This window comes from Trachinotus anak, unplaced genomic scaffold, assembly GCF_046630095.1.
Source record: "Trachinotus anak isolate AG129_WGS33_773 ecotype Australia unplaced genomic scaffold, CSIRO_AGI_Tana_v1 ptg000018l, whole genome shotgun sequence".
In the NCBI taxonomy this organism is placed as follows: domain Eukaryota; kingdom Metazoa; phylum Chordata; class Actinopteri; order Carangiformes; family Carangidae; genus Trachinotus; species Trachinotus anak.
Window position 1 is genome coordinate 6,097,284 of NW_027273869.1, and position 27,905 is coordinate 6,125,188.

At 42.3% G+C, this 27,905-nt stretch overlaps 1 protein-coding gene across 1 annotated transcript in view; it reads left to right on the forward strand.

The window, feature by feature from the left end:
* tmtc1 (transmembrane O-mannosyltransferase targeting cadherins 1) overlaps positions 1-27,905 on the forward strand; it is a 147,079-nt gene that overhangs the window by 75,122 nt on the left and 44,052 nt on the right. Inside the window, exons 5-7 of the mRNA XM_071501868.1 lie at positions 9,979-10,060; positions 10,382-10,485; positions 18,540-18,729. Of these exons, the coding sequence (XP_071357969.1) occupies positions 9,979-10,060; positions 10,382-10,485; positions 18,540-18,729 (376 nt within the window). The remainder of the gene's footprint in view (positions 1-9,978; positions 10,061-10,381; positions 10,486-18,539; positions 18,730-27,905) is intronic.

The following is a 27,905-nucleotide window of genomic DNA, read 5'->3' on the forward strand; positions in this document are numbered from 1 at the left end:
TTAAAAAGTGCATTTCAAGCCATAGCAGCAGCAGGACATTTTAAATCAGGAGAAGCTGCTTTATTTAAACTGAATTTCAGACCTTTGGTTTGGACTTTGATCCGTCCTCCTCTCTATTTCTGTTATGAAAGTGTGCAAAGAATCAGCAATTCAGCCTTCCTTTTTAAAACAGTGTGGAAGTAGAAAGGAAAACATTTATAAATTGTTGCCCTTCTGCTGGTTTGGGCCTCAGCCTGGCAAAATCCATCTGTGTTTGGTTCACTATGGTTCCTATATGGTTCAGTGGGTCCACATTGCCACCAAATGTGATGAATGTGATGTTTGGTTTGTGGTGGCCCTCAGTTTGGTCACTGTCTCCATCTCCCTCCTCTGCTCTCTGTTTGTATCGTGGGTGTATGAAGGTCTGTGTGTCTGTTTGACTGAGCTACATGAGTTGTATTGAGTACCTTTGTTGAGAGAAATGCACTTCACATCGTTGCTACGCCAGGACACACACACAATTAACACTGAATGTGAAAATATTTGTTCACAAGAAAACTCAACCAGGTACCTTTCATTTTTTGTGATTAACTTCCTGAGACAATTGTAATTTTGTACTCAAATAGAAACTGTTCTGGGTTACAAGAGTGTACCTTAAAGGTGCCATATGTTAGTTTTTGCTCTTGCTACATAGCCAATGCTAGCTTTAACAGCTGTTTACTTACCAGTCTAGAAGATGTTCAGCATCAAACTTCATTCCTTTACTCACCAAGAGCTGTCTCCAACTTTAACTTTATTTTGCTAACCAGCTCGTCCCGTCTTGCGTCCGGTCTGCTGTTAGTTCAGCATGAGAGGATGAAGAAGTAGTGCTGCACAGAGGGTGTGTGCTAACCTCTTGGCAAGCATCCACTATCACCACTACCACCTGCTTCCAGCCAAAAGAAAGCACGTTCAGTGGCAGAGAAAACTAACATGTAGCACCTTTAATATTTCTTTGGTAAAAAACGATTCCTATGTGGATGCATTTACTGCGTTTCACTGCGAGACTGCAGAGCAGAAAGTATTAACTGTTTAATGCTTATATTTATTGGGATTTACATGAGCCTTGTATTCATTAAAATCTTTATTTAGATGAATACAAGGCTCACAAATGAATACAAAGATTTGTGCTGGAGGGCTGGATTTGTCCCCATAGCAGCTACCGGCCGACCATTGAACCTTTGAACCTTTCACAACAGTCTCAAAAGATCCTTTAATTAAAATCTCAGGTTTTTACCAGCAGCACTGGCTTCTACTCTGTCGTTCATATTTTGTATTCATCAATTTATTATTTAAGACCCCATCTGATGACTATCAAGCATTTAGCCTTGTTAATATGTCCAAAGTGAAATAAGCAGTTGTAAGTTTGCACCATAGAACTGCAGTGAACCAATGACAGTATTATTTAGACAACCAGGGTGGGCAAAATGAACCTGAAACCTTGTCAGTGCAGAGAGGGAGAGTTTGCATTGGCACAACCACTAACACTGTGTCAGCCACTGCTGATACTGATACGTCTTCTAGTCGCCGATTTTAGTCACAATAAACTCCTCAAAAACTCCTGAGTCTGAGTCTGACCGAGGCTCAAAGATGAGGCAACGTCTCTCCGATGTTTCCTCCTCTAACCATCTTGATACGCTTTGCTGTTTCACTGGTCTACCTAGTATAAGCAGCAGTGGTGGGTGGGGCATAAGGCCTGATCCAGATTTTTTAGTGAGGAAGTAAATAAATAGATGTGCATCTAACTCCAGCTTTCGTTTTTTTCCCCCCACTTTTTATGTGGGAAAACCAGGTTAAGCTAATATTAGTTAAAACATCTATCAATCAATCAATCACTTTATTTATATAGCACTTTTCAAACTAATCTAATGCCATTCAAAGTGCTTTGAATGGCTAGAGAGGAACTTTAACTAAACTTTTTCTTATCTGTAATATTTCAAGCCCTAATATTGTAACCTGGGTGACAGCTCTGTTTGCAGAGTGACATCAGTCTGAGCACTGAGGTGTCCCAGTTTAGATGGAGGATTACGTGGCAGGCATTCAATAAGGTGAACAGGCATGAGACTCATACTGAGTTAAATGACAAAAAGGGCACCTTGAGCCCGACACACACACACACACACACACACACACACAGATAGCTTGCAGGTCTTGTCAGTGTCAGAGAGCTGTGAAGCGTTTCAGCTGTGTGACTGCAGCCCTTCACACTACATCCACACATCATGAGACACTGCACGGCATCACACGAGAGATAGATAGAAGTCATGAGCGCGCGCACACACACACACACACACACACACACACACACACACACACACACACACACACACAGCTGACATGTTGCAGTCTGAATCATGTCACAGCAATAAAACAACCAGTAAATCTAATATTTCTATACATCATTTGTGTGCAGACATGTCTGTGTCCTGCATATTCTTGAGTCTAAAATCAGTGTGTTTCCATGAGCTGCCTTTATGTAAATATAACCAAGAGGATGTGACAACACAACTGCAATATATGATATATAGAGTGTATACACCCAATGGACTAAATTAAATTCTCCCCACAATTATATTTAGGGTATATCTTTAACTTCCACTGTATTTTTTTTTCACCGTCTCACAACACATGCCACACTCTCTACCCAGTAAAGCTGGATCACAAAACACACATACATGTAAACATCGAAAACATGCACACACACAAACGCAGACTCAGACACATCATATCACACATTATATACACATCAAGTGACACCATTGGTCAGTTGAATGCCACGATTGACTGAGTAATGATTCATGAAGTTACACCGTTGGTCTTCCAGCCGAGTGTTGGAGTTTCCCCAATTGGCTGTTGCTCTTTCAAAATGATTTAAGCGCAACAGTTTCCATTAGGGGGCGTTTACAGCCTGCAATGTTGCCAACTCAGCACATTTGTTGCTAGAGTTTGACTTTTTTTCAAAAATGCACTTAGCAACAAATTTAGCAACTTTCTGGTCAAACCTTAGCTTCCATAGGAGAGACTCACCAGCAGGGTTAATGAGGACCGCAACGGTGGTCTTCTGTAAATAAGTAATGAACCTGTGTCCATACAGAGAGTGAGACAGAAGAGCAGAGACACACACACACACACACACAGGCAGGAGAGAAGCCCCTCCACGCAGATCATCACTCAAGGCGATGATCCTTTTAACTTAATTGCTGCAGAAGATACGACTCCCTGCTCATCCAGGAACACGTGAAAAGCTCCACGTTATGAATTCATGAGGTTATTATAAAGATCAGCTCTACCTGTGATTAAAGAGCAGCAGATGAGCGAAATCACTTGCAGCCGGGCTTCTGCGCACGCGACAAAGAGTCGGACTGGTCACTACTTCAGACTTCGACAACAGAAACAGAAGAACAGCCAGATGAGAGCAGCTTTATTGGGAAGTCAGCTGTATTAAAATACTGTGAATGTGAGCACAGAGAAGCAAACAGATAATGGGCTGAAACCAGCTGACACTTGGCTGAATGCTAATACGATGCGGTGAAGTCAGTTGTTTGCAACATATCCAAAACAGTTTTGAACCAGGTCTGTAGTTTTACACATTGATCATATGCAGCCCAGCCATATACCTAGAGGTCAAAACTTAGCATCTGGCTGGACCATATACTTCATTCCAGCAATTCAAGAGCATTATACAACCTATTAAATGTTCAGCAACACCCATGACTGCTTGAGGTCTATCAGATGTTTATTAATTACCTTTATATTGTCATTCGGGGGCAATTACATTGTTAATCTCATCATTATCGTGATGTAAAAACGCTGATAGCGAGCAGCTCTGCTGTGTGTGTAGAGAGGCCAAAACAGAACGTATCAGTTCTGTCCGCCGAATCAGTGAGTCAGTTTTAGCCTCCAGTGTGGTGCGGCGGCCCTGTCATGTTTCAGCCACGGTGGCTGGGTGAGTGGAAATAACTGTGGCACACAAGGGAGAAAGAGAGGAGATGCCACTGAGAGGGAGGAATGTAAAGGATTCCAGCTGAGCTGAGCATGGACGACTTCAAATGAGCTGCAGTCTAGAAAGCAGAGAGAGGCCGAGCTCCAGAATGACTGGACTTAATCCACAAGTACGATGCTATCACAGTGGGACAGTGGATTTTGTGCGTGTGTGTGTGTGTGTGTGTGTTTTCTCCCCGTCTGCTTGTCATGTGCGAGAGGAAGCTAACACCACGACCTTTCCTCAGTTTTCTCTCTTACTTCCAACCTCCCACAACACCTCCCCCCCAAACACACACCTCCTTCCCTCCATTCATCCTCCGCTGTTGCCACAGTCACAGTTGTCATGGTAAATTAGCATCCTGTTATGCAGATCCACAGAAACCGTCTTTCCCATGATCTTATGGGAAAAGTTGGGGCCCGGACACCAACAACATCAGTCTGTTCCTCTCTCCCCCAACCCTGTGTGTGTGTGTGTGTGTGTGTGTGAGTGGGGGCATCACATCCCAGCGTGAAACCAATCTTCTCAGTGTTTCTCCATCTGAGTGATTTTTTTTTCCCCAAGGACGTGGGGTGTTGCTTTGCATTTCCAGCCCTGCAGAGCTGTGTCTTTGCTGCAGCCGCTCTCAGCCTCAGGGAGGTGCATTTTTATTCATCCAGCCTAGAAAGATGCATCCACATTACAGTTACTTCCAGGCAGCACAGGGGTTTCATCAGTTTCAGCTGAGGAGCACGTTATTAAAGCAGCACACCTGTTATTGGGGCCAGTCAGTCTTTCACTTGCATGTGCTGTAATTGTGTGATTAGAGCTGTGAAACACCACTTATAGCGTGAATGACACATTTACTCCAAAGTGCAGGGGTTTTTCAAAATGGAGAAAATTATAACCCCAGCTCCATGTACAAAACAGTATTTATAGTGCAACATGAAAGAAGTGAATACGAATAGATTTTTCACCCCTATTATTATTATTATTTTTTTAATTAGTTCAGTTTGAAAGAAAAACATGCCCTAATGGAACTGGCGTTCCCAGAATGCTTTGGGGGTTGTGAGATGCGCTGCGGAGTCCTGTATTTTCTAGCCAACATTTGTTTACATTATGTTGAATTGTCTCCATTAAAAGTACCTGAATCAGCTGTGATCAGCTCCTGTTTGCAGTGTCGCCATGGATGTACAGACAACTCTCACTGGATTACTGTGATACTGAGGAAAAATTATGAATGTTTATTTACGATATCACCAGGAAGTGGAAGTGGAAGTCTAACTAAATTTTAATATAGTTGTATCATTTCTGTGTGTCCAGATTTGACTAAGCTGTGACTCTGAGAAAGAGTACAAAGGGTTTTAAACTGATTTTAGAAGCTGTGTGTCACAGGCAGTGCTGCAGCTCCAGCCGCTGACCGTGTCAATAAAAAGGCCAAATCATTGGATCAATCTATGATATCTAATTTCCTGTTGTTTTTTTAGACCCTTTCACCTCAACACAGTATCTCTGCCTCACATCTCTCCCCTGCAGCTCTCTGTCCTGCTTCACAGTATGAAAACCCCCGCTACAGAACAATGATCCCAAAGTGAGTGCCGAGGTGCCTCAAGATTCACTATTGTACGTTCTTAGTTGCATTTCGCTGTGTGGAAAAAGAGGCTACATTTCCCTTATGTTTCATATAATAAGTCATTTTCTATGCTGCAAGAATCACAAAAAAAAATCCATTCACCTTGATTGTGTTGGGTTAGAGGCAGAATTGAGACAATCTCAAAACCTGGACACACAAAATCAAACCTTTTTGATGGCTCAGTCCTGCTAGATGACGCCTAAGTGAGAGCACGTTTCCGTAATTTCAGTGAATCTGCCCTTCAAACTATTGGTGCTCAGCAGTTGCAGCTTTATTTATTTTCCACATTTTTCCTCAGTCTTTAAGTCAGGCTCCACACAAAGGCTAATTTAACCCCCATTCACTTTCATTTTCACCCATTCATTGTCACATCCACTTCAACCCCCCAGGGTTGCAGGGGGGCTGGAGTTTATCCCAGCACTCTCAGAGCGAGAGGCAAGGTCACTAGTTTATTGCACATTATAGGCGGTTAACCATATTCACACCTGCAGTCAGTTCAGTTTCCATTTCTCCTGACATACATGTCCTTGGACTGTGGAAGGAAAAGACTGAGTGTAGGAAGAGGTTAATGAAACAGCAGCTGAATAAAGAGAGGAGAGGCTGGTTTTCAGACTTGGTTTTAAGGCCAGTGTTGGCTGTGCTGTCGAGCATCATAGCTTCTCCTCCTCTACACTACCAGCAAGGATCTTGCTACGATGTGTAAGGTGGAGACCAAATGACAGGTAGAGTCAGCTATCATTGGAGGGCTACTTGCATGTAGTCTTTGCACCCCTACACGCTGATTTGTAATTCAAAATAAGAGAAGATGAAACTTGTTTTGCACATTCCACACAAACTAACCATGCACTGACTCAGTAACTGGGAACCACTATTAAACTACACTTTGCAAATACCTAGATTTTTCTCTTCTAGAGCAATAGCATATTAAAAGAAATAATGAAAACTGAATATTTATCCTGACACCTTTGGAGTAAGCGATTCTAGAAAAACAGTTTGAATTAAACAGCAAATCCAAGTGTTTAATCCATGGAATCCACAGCGCCTGAGAGAGCGTGACAGAAGAGAGGTCTGTGGGTTTGTAGCTAAGCTAACAAGGAAGATTATGTCCCCTGGAATAGCATTTCAAAATATGTATCTAACCAAATAAGTCCACTGTGCTAGCAAACTTGGGTTTTTCTGCTTGTCTGCAGTCCCAATCAGTCCAATTCAAAACTCATACGGCTTGGCAACAGCAGAAGGGTAAAACGGTCCTTCTCCTTCCCCTGGTAATCCTGAAATCTGTTAGCAGTTCCAGCTTTACTGTCGCTCGCTCCCACTGCTCCCTTTCCCGCATCTCCCCTCTTCCTCTTCCCCTCGTTCTCTGCACGAGCACTAACGTCCCCTGTTGCTGATTAGCAGGAACAGTCCTGCGTGGTCTTTGGTCCGAGCCACTTTGTTTATTTCCAGTTTGCAGAGTCAGAACCGTGCAGGAACACCAGATTTTTTTTTAACAGCTCGCACAGAACAGACAGCTGGTGGTGATGATGAGATATTTACTGAATCTGACAAAAAGCACATTAGATTACAGTCACTTACCATATCGCCTTTAACTTCAGTCAGTCTTTCCACTCTGTGATGTGACGTGCTCGCCAGTAGGAATGATTATTTTGCTCCTTAGGCATTTAATGCATAACATATCTCAGCACCGACAGCAAACAGAGAGTTTGACGCTTTCTTTTTTTTTGTTTGCGACGGACCTTTATATTGAGTCAGTTGATGTGACTCTGCCTCAGTAATCCAGCCTCATGCTGCTCTCGGGGTCTGGCTCCCCACATGGTCGTTGTTGGCACTACAAAAGGTAGAAACATCTTCAAATACGGATCAAATGTAGCTGTTGCTATGAAGAGTCACGATGAAAATAACAGCACTGGCAGCTGCCTCAAAACTCAAATCCTTATTTTACTCATCAGTAGAACTCTATTTACATCTTTCTTCATGGCTGTTTTTACCCAAAATCATTAAGGGATCATTGTTTTCACCTCGATTCTCTTCATAAGTGTACATCTCGAACATCTTGCACATTCAGAGGTTTGCATTTAGAGAATGCTTTTGTGAGTTTTAAGCCCATTAAATACACTTCTTCTGAAACAAATTCAGAGGTAATCGGCAGGGAAAACAGCATTTTTTTTTGGGGGGGGGGGGGGGGGGGGCAAACTCTTTTGACAGTGCCTCAGCTGAATGCAGCATCTGCAGACTCTGACTCCTCTTTGTCATTCTGTCTCGTGGCGCCGCAAACCTCAGCAGAACAGACATAGCAAAGACTCTGTCAAAGACAAATATAGAAAAGGAGAAAAAGGGAGCAGGGAGCAAAGGGGGGGGGGGGGGGGGGGGGGAGGCCGAGATGAAACAGATGAGACAGAGTGTGAGACAGACAGAATGTAAGGAGAATTCCTGTGAGATCTCTTCTCTTGCTGCCTCCACGATGCTTTGAACGCTCTGCACAAGGGGAACATCTCAAAGTGATGGGATGCTGAATGGATTCTCCATGCTTTCCTCTCTCTACCTCTGTCTGATCCCCTCCCTCTCATCTTATTCTCTTGCTGCCTTTTTCTGCAATCACAGCTGCTTGTTTAGTTTCTACCACGGGCTAATGGATTGGACTGTGTGGTCTGGGGATAGAGTTCATAAGTGACCTTAGCTGGATGGAAGGATGGAGGCGGATCGATTAAAATACAGCTGAATGCATGGTAACCTTGAAGACCAGGGTATAAAAGTTGGAGGAAAGAAGACACATGAATGCTCTTATATTATGAAATTGAAAAAAAAGATTTGCAGTGATAGTGATACAGTGATAGATATAGCTTCTTGTAAAATCCATTGGATTTGACCTGGAATTGTCACGTCACACTGGAAAATGTCCTCCTTATCAGAATGGATAAGGATACTTCACAGTGTGTTCCATCAGGTTTCATGTTTTTTCGACAGAGATAACAGTAAAATAATCAGGTACTAAAGGTCATGGGGGCAGCAAAACAGTCAGAAGAAATAGATTTTTGTGGCAGTTTGTGCCAGGAAACAAAGTCAGAGAGAGATGAGGAATGACAAGCAAAGGTCCCCAGCTGAACCTGGACAGGGAATGTTGTGGTTCATGGTCAGCGTCTCAGGTGACCCAAGGAATCACGAACTTTAGAACTGAAACAAAACATCTGTGCTTCTGTTCATTCTTAAATCAGGACTTTCACACTGATTAGTGTGAAGTGTTTGGGCATCAATAAGCCTCCATCACAGTCAAAAACTCCCCCAACCAGTCAAGTTCCTTTTCCTCAGTTACAGCATCTAACAATGACCAGAAGTGTTTTTTTTGCCAAACATTATGAACAGTGAAGTTGACCTCTGACCCCTTGGATATAAAATGTCATCACTTCATCATTTTAACATATTGGACACTTGTGTTAAATTGTGTCATAATTACCACATGAATTCTTGAGTTATGGCCAGAATAAAATGTATTTTGTGAGCTCATGGTGATGCTGACCTTTGACCTTTGACCTCCAAATTCTAATTGAGTCATCCTTGAGTCCAAGTCAATATATGTGCCAAATTCCCTCTGAGTGTTTCTGATATATCAAGTTCACAAGGACATGAGGTCATGGTGATCTTTGACCTTTGACCACCAATTTAAGTGAAAGTTTGTGGGAAATTTATATAAATTCAGTGTGTTACTAAACCATCGCATAGGACGGACAGATGACAGACAGATGGACAGCCCGAGTGCATAATGCCTGTGGCGCAGCTGTCTCCAACGCAGAGCCATGAAAAATCAATTTCAGAGACTTTAGCAGAGGAGGATCATATCAGCTGCATTTGTCCACCCACAGTGAACTGTGGATTCTCCCTGGTCGTTAGCTTGTCCCTCTTTGCAAGTTTCTTCTGCGTTCGGATATTTTTCTCTAGTTTTTCCAGACTGTTCACCTTGACATGTCTAACACATAAGCTTTTTTTCTTTTTTTGATGCTCCAGTTTGGCCTCTTTGGAGCTGAGTAAGCTCAAAGCACTGAAAGCCATGCCTCCTTTATAGCAGCACCGCTAATTGGCATTGCCTTTGTAGCAATAGTCTCACTTTGCAGCGTACTTGTGTTGTTTTTCTGTCAAAGAAACACTGCCTCCACTGTGTGCACAGCCTGCGTGCTCCATGCTTTCTCTCCACTGATCAGGACAGCAGCCTCCATGTTGCTGTCCCATCATTCAGCTTGTTGTCACTGCTGCCATAACAAGTCAGCTACATATGCAGTATGCAACAGAGCCTGAAATCACCCTCAGGTAAAGAGCAGTCTGACTGACTGACTGCCTGTCTGTCTGTCTGTCTGTCTGTCTGTGTGTCCCTCAGTCACCTGTCTGGCTCCAGACTCAGGGACCTCCTCTACATCTGCAGCCCCTTCATCAAACGAGCCTCCATCATCTCCTGCTATGTGAGTACTTTTGTTTTTACTCTGAGAAGTATCAAACTGGTAGTTCTCCACATGTTGGTCAATTGTTTACAGACTGTGAATACTTCACATTGCTGTCATGAATGAAACATAGATTTTAAGCCTGATGAACATGGTTTTCCTTCCTTCCAGGGAGCAGTTGGTTTCATTTCAGTGAGCTGTTGATTACTTATTGGTGCATTCATGTGTTGTTCTGTTCACCTTATGTAAGATTTCCTTCAGTATTGGCTTCCAAATCATTTCGTTTATTTGTTCCACTGGAATACTTCATGGTGAGGTGCCCCCCCCTCCCTCCTCCTCCAGGTGGTGATCATTATGTCAGTCAGGCTGTGGCTGATGGGAGGATCCATGCCTCTCTTCTCTGAACAGGACAACCCCGCCTCCTTCTCGCCTCACCTGCCTACCAGGTGAGTGTCTCGTACACACACACGCACATGTACACAAAGAAAGAAGATGAAAGGGAAAACAAGTCACAGGACTTCAGGGAGCAGCTGGGAGCTGAGCTGTTTCTCTGATAACTTAAGATCCAGATATCTGCTGATTAAAATCCTTCATCTGGTTAAAATACATAGTTGATGGAAATCAAAATGAAAAAAGTGTATTTTAAAATGTAGCTTAAAATTGGATAAAAGTCCATTTTGTGCTCCTGGCAGAAAACTATACAACACATACACATAGCGGATATGATGCATTTACAGGTGATCAACTGACAAAATCACAGATTTCTCCAGGTTTGAGAATTGATGGAAAGATTTGAAATAATGAAAGTAAAATACAGCATAGGTCTAGTTGTTTTTAGACATTTTAATGTGGAATACAGTCATATAATAACTTTAACACCATGTTTTCACCATGCACAGTGTTCAAACATGCATTTGAACCTGAGTGTCTCAGAGTACGTCAGAGATTTTTCACAGATTCTTTTACTACAGTGGACAGAACTACTGGATTTCCTCTGGAAAAAGGAAGATAACCAGAATCAACAGTTAGTGTAAGAAAATGGCTGTACATGTAATTTATCAACTCAATTCAGTTATTCTTTAAAGTATATTTTAAACGGGGGTTGTTAACAAATTTTCATACAAATTCAATTACTGAGATAACATTGTATGGCATTTTGCTATCAGTGAATACCTAAAGTGCCTGTTTTGCCTCCAGGCGTTGGCATTAATATGCAAACAGAATACAAAATAATATAAATTATTATAACATTACTGAGAGTTCAGTTTGCACAGATTCATATTTCTGTATTGCTGTTGTTTCTGTGAATCTTACCAAACTAATAAGAATCAGAAAGGTTCAAGTGTAATTGAATTTTCACCTTACACATTACAAACAGGGTTGGAGGGCACCGATAAAATCACCTTTTACTACAGTAATCAGCTATTAACACAAAGGCTGAAACAGTGATTTGATTAATTGATTTTTTAATGACCAGTATCATTAAAAGTGTTTAATTAAGTAATTAACAGACAGCTTTTTTTAGTGTTTTATATATATATATATATATATATATATATATATATATATATATATATATATATATATATATATATATATATATATATATATACATTAAGACACAATATAATTATAATGATTAATAGAATAAAATAGGTAATGAAATAAAGAAAAGAATAAAGCAATGAAATTATATACACATACACATACGCATGTATAGCCTCATATATACATATGCATAAGTAAAGCAGTTATCCAATAAATAAAGAAGAGGAGACGTGGTGGTGGGTACATTTGGTTTATCTAGTTGTCTTCTGTTGTGACAGGAAGTGACATATTAACAGCCAGCACTGCACATTCTTTCTTTTCTCCCAGACTAATTTGTAATACCTTCCTGTCTGTTCAACTTTTAAATTCGGGGCTTATTTTTTCACACTGTGTGAAGAATTCCTCTCTAATATTTCTACATTTGTGAAACTGTGTCAGGAAATGTAGTTCAGTCTCTACTACTCCCTCAGTCACCGTGCTGAACGAGAGAGGAGTTAAATACTGAGCTGCTCTGGAGCCGCTGATGAGTCAGTAGGGGTTAGAAATGAGTTAGTGTGAGGGATTGTGGGTACCAGCGACAGTAGCGAGGTCTGGCGGTCCTCCCGGCGGTGTCGGTGTTTGTCGTTGTCGGTGAGTCAGTATATAATCTGTCATTAGCACAGCAGCAGTGAAAAATAGCTCTCCTCTCCCTCGGCCACCTGGGAAATTTACAGCGGATTCACATATCCTGTCTGTCCTTCCTGCTCACCTTCATTTTCCCATCTCATTATTTCTGCTCCCTGATGTCAGGCTGAGCCTCCAGTGTCTTTACCACCCGTCTGTCCGTCTCTGTCTGTCTGTCTGTCTCTTTCTGGCTGTCTCTCTGTCTCTTTCTGTCTGTCTGTCTCTGTCCATCTGTATCTGTCTGTCTGTCCATCTCTGTCTGTCTGTCTGTCTCCTTCTGGCTGTCTCTCTGTCTCTTTCTGTCTGTCTGTCTCTGTCCATCTGTATCTGTCTCTCTGTCTGTCTGTCTGTCAGTGTCTCTATCTGTCTGTCTGTCTGTCTGTCTGTGTGTGTCTGTCTATGTCTCTGTTCATGTCCCTGTCTGTTTGTCTCACTGCCCCTCAGGTCTGTCTGTCTGTCTGTATGTCTGTCTGTCTGTCCATCAGGTCTGTCTGTCTGCCTGTCTGTCCATCAGGTCTGTCTGTCTGTCTGTCTGTCTGTCCGTCAGGTCTGCCTGTCTGTCCATCAGGTCTGTCTGTCTGTCTGTCTGTCTGTCTGTCCGTCCGTCAGGTCTGCCTGTCTGTCTGTCTGTCTGTCTGTCTGTCTGTCTGTCCGTCCGTCAGGTCTGCCTGTCTGTCCATCAGGACTGTCTGTCTGTCCGTCCGTCAGGTCTGTCTGTCTGTCTGTCTGTCTGTCTGTCTGTCTGTCTGTCCGTCAGGTCTGTCTGTCTGTCTGGCCTCACTCCATCCTGCTCTTTGTCATTCGACATTGACAGTGTGTGTAGAGGTAAACGTAAACCTTGAATGCTGTTGCACTGAGACACTGTTAGACATCTGTGTGAGCAGGAGCCTCGACCTCTGTGTGTGTGTGTGTGTGTGAGTTTGTGTGTGTGTGACATAGAGAGAGTGTATGTGTGTATTTATGCATTCCACCTTCATTTGAAATGTAACAGTGATGATCCATCATGTTAGTGTTTCACTGTCAGTCCATTTATAACTCATCACAGCAGCATCCTGACTGTCATTACTCTGCTCTGTTTATACACGCGCATGTGTGTGAGTCTGTGTGTGTGTGTGTGTGTGTGTGTGTGTGAGAGAGAGAGAGAGAGGAGAAAGAAAGAGATAAATCAATTTATAAAACCCCTCAAGTCTCTCTGTCGCTCTGCCTGTCATTTTTTTTGTGTCTTTTCTGTCCAGTGTGTGTGTGTGTGTGTGTGTGTGTGTGATGACAAGTTCTGAGTGATGGATTACAGTGACTGTATTTGATGTGGTTGGTGTGTCACATTTCATCCTCATCATCCACTGCAGTCTGAACTGTGCTGTAACCACCAGCACACAAACACACACACACACACACACACACACACGCTCACAAACATAAACTGTCTATATGTCTATGTGTGATGGTTTATATCGGGCTAACTTCTGACCTTTTAGACCTTTTTCTCTGATGGTCAGGTGTGTGTGTGTGTGTGTGTGTCTGTCTGTCTGTCTGTCTGTCTGTGTGCATGCTAGTGCAACCAAAACTATGATGATGAAACATATTTGTCCCTGAATTTGTTTTCCATGATGAAGTTGATGAGATGAAACACACTTTACGAAACCAACCAATCACAACACAACATCACTGAGATATCACTTCTTTATGTTTTTGGCTTTAATTGGTGGCACATAGTCGAACAGCAGAGAAGAAGAATAACCTGTGACAAAGGCCCCTGGTCTGATTTATCATCTGAGATCAACAGCAGGACATCGAGGCCTCATGTTCAGTCTATAACTGATAAACACTGTGTGATTATCAGTGCGTAAAACCTCCTTTGTGGATGTTTTATCTGATCCATGTGTAACTTTTTACTGAATCTATGATTTATCTCTCCTATGTCCTCGCACATTATATTTAATATTCTTTGTCCCCTGTGTGGGGGATCAGACGGTGTTATCCAGCTGTGCTCTGATTGGTCAGGTCTGAGAGTAGGTTGACTCTTCATCATGCAGATCACAACCACCTGAGAGATCAATGTGTTTGTGTTAACAGTACACAACAAAACTGAGCAGAACCCCTGGTCAATATCTCTAAAATGTTAAATAATTGGGAAATTGCGTTCCACTTCAATACACTCTGACGTGTTATCAGCCCAGAATGAAGCCAATTACTGTGGAAAACAGAAATGTCTAACTAATTAATCTATAATGAAATCATCGTATTAAAGAACCAACTGCAGCAAAAGTCAGTTCACCTTCATTTTTGAGTTTCCATTCTTCTATTTTTTATATATCTTGTATTTCCAGCTTTATTTTTGAAGACAGATTTGATCCTGGTGATGCATGACACCAGACCTATCCAGCTTCTTCACACATGTTTCTGTTCAGCTGCTCAGGTTTTGTTTCTGCTCCAAAGCTTTTCTGTCGGAGACATTTTTCTCCGACATCTCGCGGTCGTCTATCACATCCACGTAAAATGTCATCTCCCTGACAGCTTTTACGCTCATGCAGCCTCATATCTGCGCCCTCAGTACTCTGCAGTCACTGTGGCGGTCCTGGTCAGGTCCACACCAAACATGCTAGACCACATCTGATCCAAACTAACTTATTACAGTATCATCCAAACTAAGAGAGCGCCGCCAACATCCCAGCAGGCGCCTTTTCATGTTCCCTGGCTAAGTTTGATCTTGCTCGTGCCAAGTCAGGCGCTTTTACCCATCTGCTTTGAAATCCAAGGCTGTGTAAATATTGAACTGTCTCCCTCCGTTTGGTAGCAGGACTCTTCCCGGTCCTCCTAACCACTGCTGCAGCTGTGCTCCAGCCTCTGGTCATGGTGCTCTTGTTCCCGCTCCATCTCTGTCAAGTCTCCCACTCTGGTTTAGACTCAACTGAGGAAGCTGCAGCGTCCACAGCTTCTTTAACGACCTCGGTCGTGCACTTTACCTCCACTGGAAACACAGGTGTGATCACTTTTTGTTGCAGTCAGGTAAACTGACTTTTGTTGCACTGAGGTTGGACTTAAGTGCCTGTATTTTTAATGTAGTCTATCCAACCTGTCTGTTATTACTTCTACAGATCAAATACTCTGCACCTCATCTTATGAGCAACATGACTCTTATAAGATGGTGTAATCTTGAATCGTTGAACGTTTGAGTTATATCGCACAGGGATGTTCTCAGTTTTGTTGGATACTACATGTATGTATGTTGCTTATTCTGTTCTCTTGTTTGAAACATGATCAAATATTTAATCAATAAGACATTTCTTTTTGTAGAATAAAACCAATTAATGTCTGATTTTGGTGAGACTGTTTTCTGAATACTTTTTTCCTTCAACCCCTTCAATTACTTGACATTTTTGCACTGTGAGGTGCCTTTTTTGTATAGCTGCAAGTGTGTATGTGTGTGTGTGTGTGTGTGTTTGTGAGAAGATGTAGAACAGCTGAGAGGGCTCCAGTCACACCTGAAACCCGGATCCCCTTCCCATCAGTGCAGACTCAGAGGAGCAGAACGCCCACACACCACCTGACAAATGACTCATTTTCTCTTTCTGCTCCCTGATCCCGCACTACTATTTTCCTTCTAGCCTTATGTTTCTTCTCCTATCTGTGCGCCTCTGTCGACGTGTGTGTGTGTGTGTGTGTGAGAGAGAGCGAGAGAGAGAGAGAGAGAGAGAGAGAGAGAGTGATCATTTGTGGTTGGAGGCCTTACAAAGTGGGGAAAAGGGAATTGAATTTATGACCCTGACCCATCAGATGACAGCAGGTGGAGAACATTCTGCTGCATGTCAGCACCACATTGGAGGGCTGACTTACGTTTGTGTGTGTGTGTGTTTGCGTGTGTGTGTGTGAGAGAGAGAGAGAGAGAGAGAGAGGGAGAGAGAGCCTGTGGCAACCTCTGCAAGTCCTCTGCAGCTCTTTGTGAGCCTGTGTTTATTTCAGACATTGTGTCCTGTGTCTCTGCAGCCGTCTCTTTAATAGCCAATCTGAGCACAAGTCAGGAGAACAAAGGGAGGCAGCAGAGGGAGGAAGAAGAGGGAGGAGCAGCGCTATCTTCTTTTAGTCTTCATAGGATGTTTTCATTGCCGAGTTCAGAGGGGATTTGGCCTGTGATCCCCGCCTCCTGCCACGTCAGCAGGTGGCTTCACTGCCACGTTGAGCTCGTCCTGGAGGATATCGATGCCCTAACCTGCGGCTGGTCGTCAAAAAATTCCTGTTCAGAATTCTGTCCAACACAGCCTCTGTCAGAATCAATGAGGACTTAAGCTCTCCGTCTTTTGTGTGGCAACCTTGTTTTGGTGGATCCAGAGTGGGGGGGGGGGGTTGACATAGGAGTTGCTGAAAGTCAGTTGCGGGAAAGGAATGAAGATGGCGCTAACCACCTTTTCAGAGCTTTCAACCACATCCCACAGCTTCGGTCAGGTGATGTCAGGTGGTCGTATATTAACGAAGATCGTTACCTATGTCTTTGTGCAACGATGGTCTCTCAATGGCCTTTGACCTTTGACCGTTATCAGACAATTCTTTGAGGTCAAACTCATTGACCTGGAGTCGATAGACAGACATTCACATCTGACACCAAAGATCATTCTTTCACCAACGCTCTGGTGTCAGCTCCTCAGAAAAGCACCAGTTTTGTCACATTTGCTGCCTGGATCGGCCCAAACTACTTTACCTCGACTACTTCTTTTGTCTGTGGTTTAGCTGACAACAGCTCGTTGGATAAGGTTATTATGTAATTTAAGTAAATAGGTTGTGTCTGAAGTCACTGTGAACTTTTTCTATATTAACCCAGCCCATAATCTTTCCTTAACCTTAACTAAGTACTAAAGTCTTCACAGAACCATTAAACAGTTTAATAAAGATGAAGTCACTACAAGTGGATGTTGCTCATGAACATCAGATATTTTGACAGTAAACAAATGAGGCACATCAGTGAACATTTAACTGATTATTGATTAACAACATTTCATTTCAATATGAAACATCTGTTCAGCATCACATTTCCTTTTAAAACATATTTGCTGTTGCAAATTAGTTGTATGTAAACATAATTTCTAGGTGATAGGTTTGCAAAAGGATAAGCTTTTATCAGGTCTCACTCGCTCCTTTTTTCCATTGTCACAGTGGTTCACAAATAGGCCTATGTGTGTTAGTGTTAAACTAAATATAAACTAATTTGAAAACCTGTTTTCTAGACAAGGTTGGAAAATTCCTCCATTTTTAAAGGTCCCATATTTGACACTTTTCCTGCGCTTTATTTAAAGTGTCTTTTAAGAACCAAAAATCATCTCAGTGTAGTTTTACATCTCCTTTTTTGGGTCTAGCATGAATGTGAAAACGCTTTTGTATGTGCTCGTGTGTGTGTGTGTGTGTGTGTACTTGTACTTGCTACATAGTAAGGACCAAAAAAAGTATTTTACTAACAGAGTGAGGACATTTTGGGAAAGTGAGGACATTTTGGCCGGTCCTCACTTTTTGAGACACCTTCAAATCACATTTTGAGGGTTAAGACTTGGTTTTAGAGTTATGGTTAGAATTAGGTTTAGGTTAAGATCAGGGTCAGGGTTAGGGTTAGGCACTCAGGTGTGATGGTTAAGATTAGGGTAAGTGGCTAGGGAATGCATTATGTCAATGAGTGTCCTCACAAAGATAGAAGTACAAGTGTGTGTGTGTGTGTCTGCTGTCGGGCATTCTGAAGCTATAGCTCTTTCTGCCCCTTCCTCATTCCTCATTTTTTCACCTTCTCTGGCTCCTCTTGTCCCACCAAGTGTGTCTCGGTCTGACGCCGTCCTGGCTGCTTTGATAGAAGCAGATAGCTGCCATGGTGTGGTGTGGGGCAGATCAATATTCCAGACAGCCATCCAGGTCTCAAACCCACTAAGAGAAATGTAGAGAAGGGAATAAAAGACAAACACAAAAGCAAACACAGCAAAAGCAAAGGCAGCATCAGCACCACGCAGGCTTTTAGCATTCTGCACACTCTGTGACTGAGCTCTAAATGTCAGGTTAGAGAATTACTCCTGATCAATATTTAACTTTGAACAACCACCTATTCGTTTATCCTCAGGTAAACTGCCAAACACTTTAGGATTGAGATAAACAGGATGACTATAATGACTGATTATATATATATATATATAATTAAGATATCACTCATAGTCTTCTTTCTCTTCTCTCTTCTGCTCCTTCTTCTCCATTACCATTCTCCTCTACCCTCCATCCTTTTTCCCCTCATCCTCATCCTCCTCTCCTCGCCTCCTCTCCCCAGGATATTGACCTACTCCTACCTGCTGTCCTTTAATGCCTGGCTGCTGCTGGCCCCCATCGTGCTGTGCTATGACTGGCAGGTGGGCAGCATTCCCCTGGTGGAGGCGGTGGGCGACGTACGCAACGTGGCCACTGTGCTGCTGGCCGTCGTGATGGTTGCCCTCTGCCTGCACTGCGTCTTCTCACTGCAGGTAAGCACAAGATAGTGACAAGCGGCTAAAAAAGAACCACATTTCCCATGAACTCTGCTGCCTCCTGATGCTTGTCAGCTCTCATATGCTTCATTTGAAGTGTTAGAGCTGGTAACATCCTGCGGGCTCCAATAAAAACCCTATGGTTACATCAGGAAAGGTACAGTGGCAGTTGCAGCTTCTGAAATATAGCATTTTTTGTTAGATAAGTATGAACAAGTTTGGAAATGTCTGTAAACCTCTGATTTAATTGGAAATGGGGTAGATCTTACATTAATTATCTATGTCCCTCACTTTGGTCCAGAGTAAGATACCCCACAGATATCGGATAAATTAGCATGAAATTTGAGATAGATATTCAAGGCCTCCAAAGGATGACGGCCAAGGTTTTCTAACTTTCTATCACCACCATCAGGCTAAACTTTCATTGTAAACAGTGCATTTTTTGCTGCCTGCTAACTAACTATGGAATTTCCATTGGATAATCATGATCCCATCAGGATGAACACAACCTCCCTATCTTTCCTCTGGCAACAACCAAGCTGTTGTTGTTCTGTGTTGTTCATTTTACCAACACTTTAATACTTTGGGGGGTGCAAGTGTAGCCTGGGTTCCGGTCTCGCTGTAGACCTGCGTTGTGGAGACAAAGCTGGGTTCGACAGGCTCGTCTTCATCAACTCTTATTTTAACCAGGTAATCTACTCTGAAATTATAATCCCAAATCTACAGTAATGCAAATTGCATTATGGGTATAGCATCAATGAGCAAAATGAATTACAGGAAATAGAAACTAAGGAAAAAAGTAAAAATCACATTAGGGTGTCAGTTAATTCCTGCCCAGTATCTATAGTAGTAGAATATATAACAGTGCTGTAAATTACAGTTATAGTCGCATTTAGTTCATATCATTGATCAGGTAAAAGTGTCACCCTGACGTGCCGTGTGATTGTCAGTGTGTTCCTCAGCTGAAGCGGTTTTGTTTCTGTACAAACCAAAACATCCATCAGCTAATTGAGGTTGTAGCACCTCTTTCCTTCTCTGCAGTCGTGGCCGCAGCAGCAGAATACCAACAACCTTTCCAGCTGAGTGAGATTTTCTGGCCTCCCAAATTTGGCCTGGAAAACTACTAGTGCGTTTATAACCCTCAGACTGCATGTCTTCTGGTACGCAGTCCGAATGGCTTTGTCAGTCTCGTGCTCAGGTTCTGCCTTTAAATGATCTGATTCATGAATGGCACAAAAAAGGAGTTCCTCCTGACAGAGACTGTGCTCATCCTCAACTGCTTCATTTTTTTTTTTTACCTGTATGATATAGATAACTTAAAACTTTGAAACACATCAAGATTAGTCTTTAACATACTGTAAGTCTGCCACACTTTTTCACTCAGTGTTCCTCCTGTTTGGATGTTTGGATGCCTTTTGAAAGCATAAACCGTGATGCTCACTGATAACTTTGAGACAGTCTTTAAATCTTTCTCTTTTAATCATAATGAGTCTTTGAGTTTTTCCACTAAAGAGCACAATGAGCAGTTAAGGAGCCATTAATCACTACGCTCTCAGATCCCAGTGGGATCTTAATAAGAGGTTCATTAAAGGCTTGTGTGCTGAAAGGGTCAGTGCAGTCAGGCCTCTGTATGTGGGAAATACGTAGAGATAGCATCACTTGGGAGGAAATGCTTCAGCTAAAGAATTTCTACCGTTTTCAATAAAAGTAGAAATTCTTCAGCTCTTACTGTATAACAGTGTGTTGCTGCCCCTATCACTACAAAAAATCAGCTCAGCTCCTTGTTAGAATGAGACGTTACAAGATCCTTTTCACCACAGAAGAAGATATTTGACATGTTTTTATAGAAACCTGAAGAATCTTGTTCTAACAAACGGATCACTTCATCTCATTCAGTCTCAGAGCTTCTCGTTATTTCACACAACCAACGGAACTCGTCAAAACAAACTTTTCTTTTTATGGCGTGATAAGTCGATAGGTTGTCATAGTAACAGGAAACCCCCACATGAAGTTAAAATGGGAAACAGGTCCATCATTGCTCATAGACTCACTGTAAGAGCAATCCTGTAGCGTACACACTAACATGTGGCAGGGAGTGTGTGTTATGGCTGTATGTAGTTTTGTACCCACAAATGTCACCCTGTAGGGCTGAACAATATGTAAAAAAAAATCATATTGCGAATACTAAGACGCATATTTTCAATTGGAGTGGTCAGTTACATTTTCACTGACAAAAATGTAAAAATGAGGGCGATGTAATTTTTTTGTTGAACCAGACAGTCATGTTCCCTTACATTTGGAGAAAATGATTTATAGGCCGGGGCATCTCTGCAGCACCACATTGGTTCATGTATGGTATATTGAGACACATTTTCCCTTTAGCAATAGAAAAATGAAGCTCCTGCGACTTGGATGTTGCACTTTTATATGAATATTGTGATTTTGATATTGATTAATCGCCCTGGGACAGGCTCCAGCCCCTGTGGCCTTGGACAGATAAGTTATACAGATACAGTGATGAATAGATGGCACTTAGCTTGTGGTCCAAACATCAAATGAGACCTAAATTGAATTTAAACTAGTCAGTTTATTCCAGCTGATGTTGTCAATCTTCTCATTTTAACACCACATGGAAGTTTTTCTGACTATAACTACATATCAACATGTCACACTGAGAAAAGTCCGTTATGTGAAATAACAAGCAACCTTTGTGATGGCAAGATGAAGTGTTTCTGCAATAACAGAATAATGTGGTGTCTAGTACAACAACAGGAAACTATGTCATAATATCATGAAAAATAAATCGTTACGTCAGGAAAATTATCTTGTAAAATAAAAATAAAAACAAATTCCTCATCATGATGAGAAACTGAGCAAAATTTTTTTGTGATGTTGGCAGCAGCATGCTGCAGTATTAATGTGTTACTTTAGGCCACTTCCGGTGAATTTGCTGGTTACTGAAAAATAAAGTGCTTCTCATCTAGTCAGGCAAAGTGTTAGTGCATGAGTGACAAACATGCACAAACACACGGATTACACACACGTTCCCCCTGTCAAGCCGGGCTCATCTCATACGTCTGTTACTGTGGAGACAGCTGCTGTGTGAAAAGTGTATGTTCAGCTGTATCTACAGTTTGTATTTTCCAAAGGTGGTGTTGTCTGTGGGGGGAAGAGGTTTTCGCTCTCAATCAGCACCAGCTTGTTGTAATACCTCCTGTTCTCTCCTTACCACTTTACAGACTTATTTCTTTTTCCCCACTGTGCCTCTCTGCTGATCTCCGTCTCACATTTCAGATGATATTTGGTTCAAGGAGTCTTTACTGAACTGTGCTGCAGCTTTGATGAAGAAATCGTTCCTCAAACAGAATGTTTCTTGGCAGAAAATATCATTTAGTTACACTAAATGCTGCCAGGTGTTTCCGCTGCCTTCCACCCTGGCTGTTTATTCTGGAGATCTGTATTCATATCTGGTAACGTTTCCTCTGCAATGAAAAAGTCATGACTCATATTTCTGAGTCGAGCTCTCCGAAAAGTCAAAATATTCAGAATCATTTTCTTTTCATCCATCAGCTGTGTAGAGGAAAGATCTTTGTTCTTCTGAATATGCAAGTAGAATCACTTTATTTGTCCACAACATTTTGTGCATGGAAGTTGTTCTCTGAATTATATTCATCTGAGGGGCAGGAGGGGCCTTTCTGCGCTGCCTGAGGAGCAGAGCAGGGACACACAACGTGGGCCTTACACAGAGCAACCTAACTCACTGTTCTGGCTCACAACATGCATTCGCGATCCATGACTTTAGGCTATCTGCTTCCTGTCTCCATGCTAAGCTAAGCTAATCATCCCCTGGCTCTGGTTTCAAACACACGCAGAAATGAGATCAGTGTTAATGATCTTATGTAGTGTAACTTTTGGCAAAATGTCACCAAATTGTCAATCATTTTTAATCAGTCAGTTGCTTCTCAGGGAGAAAAAAAAAGCTGTTATCAAAATATATGTATATTTTTTACTTTTCATTTTTAACTGATTTAGCAAGAATGAATATCATTTTGCAAAATGCAGTTTGTGGCAACAGTTTGAGTTTAGTGATTAATATGATGCGGAGCCCAGATGTTGCAAATTGGACAAAATATATATCAGATTGCGGATGTTGCTGTAGTTTCAGAGGCCACTGTGCTCTTGGGAACCTTCAGTGCAGCAGAAATGTTTTTGTAGCCTTTGCCAGATCTGAGCCTCGACCTGGTCCTGTGTCTGAGCTCTGCAGGCAACTCCTTCCTTATATGCATTGTTATCTGTGAGAGCTCGTATACACAGGTGTGTGTTTTTCCAAATCCAGCTTCACCACAGGTGGACTCCTGTCCAGGTGCAGAAACACTTGAGAAATGAGAGGAACCTGAGCTAAGGGCCTGAATACTTCAGTGTGATGTTTCAGTTTTTATGCCTCTGCGCCGGCGACAGCCAGAGTCGGAGGCACATTGTATTCGGGTTTTCCGTCGGTATGTGCGCTTCTTGTGGACACAATATCTTAGTGATGCTTTAAAGGAACTAAAGGAAAAATTAATTTAAACAAAGGCTGCTACATGAGAATATGTGAGAGAAGTGAAATGGTCTGAATTCTCTGTGAATGCACTGTAAATGTAAATCCATCTTTCACCACTGTTGGATTCAGCAACTCAATCACCGGTGACTGTTCCCTGCAATACAGACATGTGAGAAGTGTTAGATCTTCTATTAGCAGTCATCTAAAAGAGCCGGGTGCATATCTTCAAATACTAAAATAAGACCATGCACAGTAAAAGACTGTTGACTTTTCAAAACACCAGGATAGATCCATTTCCAAATTAGTAGCACAGTGCCACAGTGGTTAAATAGCAGCTGTGCAACAGGTCATCAGGTCAGGCAGCGTAATTAGGAGAGACAGTTGTAACTGTGGGGCTGGAGTTAGAATCTGACCTTTAATTACAGTCACTTAAGGCCAACCGCTCTCATTTGTAAAGAGGAGATGCATTCAGAGTCATATTTTATTGTTAACCACGCACCTGCCTCTCAAATCAGACCGGAGATGAAGTAGATGAAGTGATTTTTCCACCATTGTTCATCCAATTTCTCAACCCTATTCTGTTTAAATTCATTAAGTGTGTGGGTGTGACAGGCTTTTTGTGATGGCAGCTTCATTCTCAGCACCCGGCACCCTACTTATAGAAGGATCCCGAGCGCACACCGTGAGATTCAGCCTGTAGCAGTGCTGGGAGCACTGCCACCAAAACGGTGTGCATGGATGTGTCTCGCTGGAAAGATATTCTGTCTTTTATGACTATATGGGAGAAGAGAGGATGGCGGAAGATTGTTTAATGGTTTGTGTGTAAATGTTAACTGTACCTGTGAGGGCTTTCAGCGCTGCACATATTCCTACGGTTGCATGTGTAAGAGACAGATAAAGAAACTATGTGAGTGGTGTGTGTAGACTTTTTAAGGTCACCGCTCTCCCTCTTCTGTTTGGTGGTGATATGTTTCATGAATTAAAAGTAAGCCTTAGACACACACACACACACACACACACACACACACACACACACACACACACACACACACACATATGCAGCTGTCAGAACGGATATGCTTTCCCAACCTTTGCAACCTTTTCTTAATGCAGTCTAGTTGTGCAGAAAGTGCACACTGGTGACCCCACAGTGACCTCTTGAAGTAATTGGCGCTCCAGCATGCCTGCCCCTGCCCTCTCCCTCAACCCTTGGGTGTAACTTGATGCAGCACTAACGACCTAATGACCCAAAGACCCTGAACTTCCTTCCTGTGTTAAAGGAAGTGTGGGGTTTCACTTTAAATCACGCTCCATTTTGGTCCCGTGAAGACACATTAAGACTGTCGGCTTGAGGGTGGTTTGTGTATTTTTGAAACTGCTGATCTCCTGGGATCTTCACAACACAACCGTCTCTAGAGTTTTTCCTCAGAATGAAGCCAAGAACAAAAACCATCCAGTGAGCAGCAGCTCTGTGGAAACCCTGTTGGTTACGGTAACTTAGATAACCACTTTTTACATCTGTGGTGAGCAGGATGAACAACATGTTGAACCTTGAGGCGGATGAGCTACAACATCAGAAGACAAACTGCATTCCCTACCCCCTTACTCGAACCCAAACCGAACTGCGACCTGAACCGTTAAACCAAGTCTAAACAGCCCTTTAAAGTTGTGAGGACCAACCAAGGTGTCCTCACGTTTCAAAATGTTCTCATTCTGCAGGGTTTTAAGACTCACGCTGGACCACACAAAGACAGACGTACAAGTATGCACACATTTACACTCAGACAGAGGTATGTTTGGAAATTAGCAAGGGAGAAGTGCACTGGATGAGTTTTGGTAGTGACTTCCACATAGTAGTTGCAAGGAGTGTATAGATACAACAAGATCTCTGTGTGTGAGTGTGTGTGAGTGTCTGTGTGTGTGTGATGCCAGGCCATCTGTGGTTCTGGCTGGCCTTTCCAGTGTGGGCGGCAGGTCTTCATTCGGTCTCTGTCCTCTTTTCCTGGATGGTGCAGCTGGGTCCACTTGCAGAGTCTGGAGATAACTCAAAGTAAATTAGAATGAGCTCACAGGACGTCCTCAGGCAGCCATTTTATTGGCTGAGAGGGTGAAAATCCTCCCCCTGGAATGAACTCATCTGATTTGATTCCTGTTAAACTTGGTAGAATCTCTGTGAGGCATAATTTAAATGCCCAACCATCGTGTCTCATCTTATTTCTAACCAGCTTTTGGACTTTGTATGTGGTTACTGTAGGATTGGGTGTCAAAACTTATTTAAACCAAAGCAGCTATCTCTTTAATATCTCTGGGTGTATTAGATAAAATGAATAAGCAGGACAGCTTCATGGCAGAGGATTTGTATTCATGACGTGCACACCTCAGGGTGTACAACGAAATTGAAATATAAATTGACAAAAACGACAAGGCAACAAAAACAAATCATCCAATATTAAGACAACAAAAATATATAATTTATAAAACAGGCAGTACTTTCTTTAAGAGACGGTTTAAACATTAAAAGATTGAAACAACGCTGTCAACTACATTTTCTGTGCAGATTTAAAAAGAGCGCAGAGGGAGAAGCTACAGTATGTGGTAAAAATATGCAAATTGAGTGCAGTCTAGAGAGGAGGGGAGTGTATGGGTGGTATCTGGGGTCCTGGCAGGATCAGCATTCACAGTTCTTTTTGTCTGGGGTAAGAAACTGTTCCTGTTCCTGTGCACCGACTACACTGCAGCCTGATGTGTGACTGTTCGTGTTTGTCATTCACTCTCAACAAGGATGAAAATATTATAAGCATCTTCATGTGGAGGTAGATTCACTATTTGGACATCATAGAGATAAATGTTGGACTGTTTGTAAGATTAAAAAAAATCTGATTATCAAAATAATAATTTGTTGAGCCAGATATTATTGAATTTATAGAACCTTGTCTTAATAATGGGAAACCTCCTTCAAAGATGTTCTACATAGCTGTGGCTTTCAGAGCACAGAGGGCAGATAGGCTGGATGAGTCTCTTCAAATGAGATGAGTGGACAGAGAATTCACCATTATGAGTTCTCGTCCTTTACTCACTGAGATCAAAAGTGGAGTGAGTCTACAGAACCAATGGTGTGCTCAGAACAAGAACGTTGAAGACGGAACATGTGTCTCCTGAAAACAAAGCACAGCCTCCTCCCACTGCGAGCGCTGCTAGTTAACATGCACGCAGGTAACACTTGAGACCACATTGTGATGGGGTCACACCAACTGCAAGGCCCGTCAATATGTCGATGTTCTGACTCATGAGCACTCAGTAGTCAATAAATGAGCACTCAGTATTCATGGGTTGGACCCAACCCAGCTCCATTTTGATCCCAACTACACACCTGCAAAGTTTCATGACTGTATCTTGCACAGTTGTGACACTATCACAGTGACAACATCTGTCCATAGACAGACAGACAGACAGACATATAAACACCTGCCAAAGTACTCAAAGCCACCTCTGTGGTAGTTTCCCTCACTCTAGGTGTCTCCAGCACCACATTTTGTCATGATGACACACAAAGACAGACTCACAAGGAGAAAACAATACCAACCAAACGCTATCAGGGCTGGTAAAGATTCTTATCAAATTTTGAAACAAGGTTGCAGCACTAACTTCAGGAGAAAATGCTCAGATGTTGAAATGTCTAAAATGTATTGACGCTACAAGCATAGAAACAATGACGCCTGATGTTTGTAATAGTATACTATAAGAAGGAGCTTCGCAGCACCTTTACATTTCTCTCTCCCTGCTGTTTGTGCGTGTGGTTATCTTTTTGAAGGCACACAAGAGGCTGAGACAGATACTGGTACATTTTTAGAGGCATTTTGTTGCAGAGCTGTCGTGTGAACTCGTACACCTGCTAGCTGTCTCTTGAAGGATTGGCTTTCAGAATAACTCAAATCTCCTCCTTCTCTCCTTGTTGATGGAAGTGACATGATTGTCCAAATTTTTAGCACTGCATGTTGGAAATGATTTGGGTGAACCCAGTGAGTCTGCCAGCAGGGGAGGTACAGATATATGAGCTATGAGCCAAGATGAGACTGTCACGATGGCTAAATGAACCACCAGTTACCGGATGACACACGGCGGTGCACAGAAGAGAGCTGAGGCGATGAAAAATAAGAGAGGAGAATCAAAGAAATAAATCAAAGAGGAGCAGAGGATGAAAAGACTGGGGAAATAATAAAGGAGCAACACGGATGCAAACATGAGGAGGGCGAAAACAAAAAAAAAAGAAAAAGAAAGAAAAAAAAGAGGGTGAGCAAATGAAAGTAGAGTCTGGTGCCAGGCAGTTAGGAAGGTAGCCAGCAATTAGAAGTAACAACCCCTCAAATCCACTGGAAACCACAGTGATGATGTGTTTGTGTCATTAAGTGATGCCTGAGCCACAAATTTGGCACAGCAGACGGCTGCTTGAGTGGTGGAAATCAAAATTCATTTACAGCTGAGTCAGTGCTTCCGCTGTATATAAATAACTGAAGGAATAACAATGGAAAAACAGAAATGAACTGATACTAACAGAAACTAATAGATGAACAGAAATCAGACAGCACCAATAAAGATGACATACAGTAGGTGCTGGAGAAGATATGAAGAGGAG